Genomic DNA, 2,330 nt, shown 5'->3' on the forward strand with positions numbered 1-2,330 from the left:
TTTTGAAGGAGTAGCAATAGTATATTTGGTAATGGGAGATATTTCATCAAATGAAGTTGCGTACAAATTGGTTTATGATTCAGATTTATCTTTAACTTGAATTTGAAGTTTGTAAATCGAATATATATGGATTGGCATTTATATTTAATAATGAGAATTCTTATTAAAATATTAATTTGAAATCTAACTCATTGCAATTTCATATAGAATGTGATGATATATATAAGTCCATTAAAGCAAAGAATTCATTATCTGAAAAGTTATGGAATTCAAAATTTTCAAATATAGCTAACACAGAATCAAATTTGTCAAGAGAATCAAGTAATGTTAATTCTGTAAATTTAGACCAATCTGAAATAAAATCCAAGACTGAACCATATCCTATATTATTTAGTAGTAATAAAGGTATAAATCAAAATAATAAGATAAATATTAACGAAAATGAAAATGAACAAGAAGATCAATGGAAAAAAAATGATTATCTTAAGGAAAATGAAAATAATACTGATCCTTATCCTATGAAGAATGTGTTTGATAATGAAAAAAAAGTTATTTTATCAGAATCAAATAATAAAAAAGATTCTGATACTAGTTTGAATGATAATATAACTAATTTATTTAAAGATGAAGAAAATGAAAATAAAAATAGTATTGATGAATTTGTTCAAAGTGAAGATGGTAAGTGTAAACCAACAAAAAGAAGAAAAACAAGTAAATCTAAAATAAGTAATGATAATAATGACAATGAAAACAAGATAGATTTTGATCCATTGGAAGTTGAACCAATTATGCATAGTAAAGTAAAGAAAGAGAAAATGTATAAGGATGCTAAGACAGGTTATTTGATTGTTGAAGATGATGTAGATTTTGTAATGGAAAAGGAAAATAGAATCACAAAATCAAGAGAAAAAGTTTCTCAAGAAAGTGAAATTCCATCAAAGAGATCAAACAAAACAAAAAAATCTCAAACCTCCAATATTAATTCTGGTATAAGTAAACAACAAACATTAAATTCCTTTTTTAAAATAGTAAAATCAACAAACAAAAATACTTGATAGAAAAAATGTTAAATATATATATATATATATATATATAATATTAATCAGAATATCAAAATCATTAATATATTTAAAGTATAATGATTATGAATTAGAGAAAAAAACGAGAAGATTTTCAGTATATTTCATTTCATTATATATTCCACTTGACTCCTTTTTTTTTTAAGTATAATTATTTTATCTTAATATTCCTTCATTAAGTATTTGGAGCAATTTCACAATATTAATGCGTATGAATATGTGAATGACTGTGATGGTGATGATGTAGTGTACATCCTCCAAGTTTATGTTGAATAATATTAATAATGGAAACAAGTAAAATTCCAAGAAGGAAAAGAATAAACTTTTGTTTTCTATTCTCACCACAATTAAATTCATCAAGTATCATTTCTCCAAGAGCAACATATAATAGGGCGCCAGATGATATGCATGTTAGAACTACATTTATCAAAGGACTATTAATATATGAGAATAATTGTCCAATAATAATACCTAATGGTGACATAAGTATAAAAGATATTAATAATTGATTAACCGTAGTTTTGGAAATTTCAGTATGTTTTTTGATTCCAGCAGAAACAGCAATTCCTTCAACCCATTTATGTGCAATAATAACTAAAGTAATTGTTAAAACTGAAATATGATTCTTAGAAATTCCAACAAGCATTCCTTCAAAAATGGCATGAACTGAAAGTGCAGAAACGAGAAAGTATACATTTAATGTTGAATTAGTTTTTGATTTTTGAATATTAGATTCTTGTTTTAAAGAGACTTGTGAAGTTGAAATATTACGATGTTGATTATTAATCATATTAGACTTTTCATTATATAATTCTGAAGATTCTATTAAAGGAGACTTGATTCCAAGGTTTTTAGAATCAGATTCTTCATAATGCATATTATTATAATTATTAGATTCGCATGTTTGTGAATTAATTGGAATAATAATATTTGAATCTGAATTAACTTCTGAAGGACAAGTAAAGCTGAAACTATTACTATTGCTATTATTATTGCTATTATTATTATTATTATTATTATTATTATTATTATTATCATTACGATGATGATGATGATGATGATGATGATGATAATGACTTTTCTTTTCACCATTAACTATGGAATAAACATCACTATTACTCACACCAACACATCCAGGATCCTTATGATGGTGATGATGATGGTCTCTATTATGCGGGAAAGAATGATCATGCATATGGAATTGAGCAACATCTTGTGGCGAAAATAATGCTTTTTCAAAGAATAAAATAA

At 24.8% G+C, this 2,330-nt stretch overlaps 2 protein-coding genes across 2 annotated transcripts; one reads left to right on the forward strand and one right to left on the reverse strand.

Moving 5' to 3' along the window:
* Positions 1–518: 518 nt before the first annotated feature.
* Chro.60066 (hypothetical protein) lies at positions 519–1,055 on the forward strand. Its single annotated transcript, XM_660071.1, has 1 exon — positions 519–1,055. The coding sequence occupies one exon, from the start codon at positions 519–521 to the stop codon at positions 1,053–1,055; it is 537 nt and encodes a 178-aa protein (XP_665163.1).
* Positions 1,056–1,281: 226 nt separating this feature from the next.
* Chro.60067 (transporter protein) lies at positions 1,282–2,274 on the reverse strand. The annotated part of the gene is made up of 1 exon (XM_660072.1): positions 1,282–2,274. The coding sequence occupies one exon, from the start codon at positions 2,272–2,274 to the stop codon at positions 1,282–1,284; it is 993 nt and encodes a 330-aa protein (XP_665164.1).
* Positions 2,275–2,330: the final 56 nt, after the last annotated feature.

The sequence above is a fragment of the Cryptosporidium hominis genome (assembly GCF_000006425.1).
Source record: "Cryptosporidium hominis TU502 chromosome 6 CHRO016030, whole genome shotgun sequence".
Lineage (NCBI taxonomy): Eukaryota > Apicomplexa > Conoidasida > Eucoccidiorida > Cryptosporidiidae > Cryptosporidium > Cryptosporidium hominis.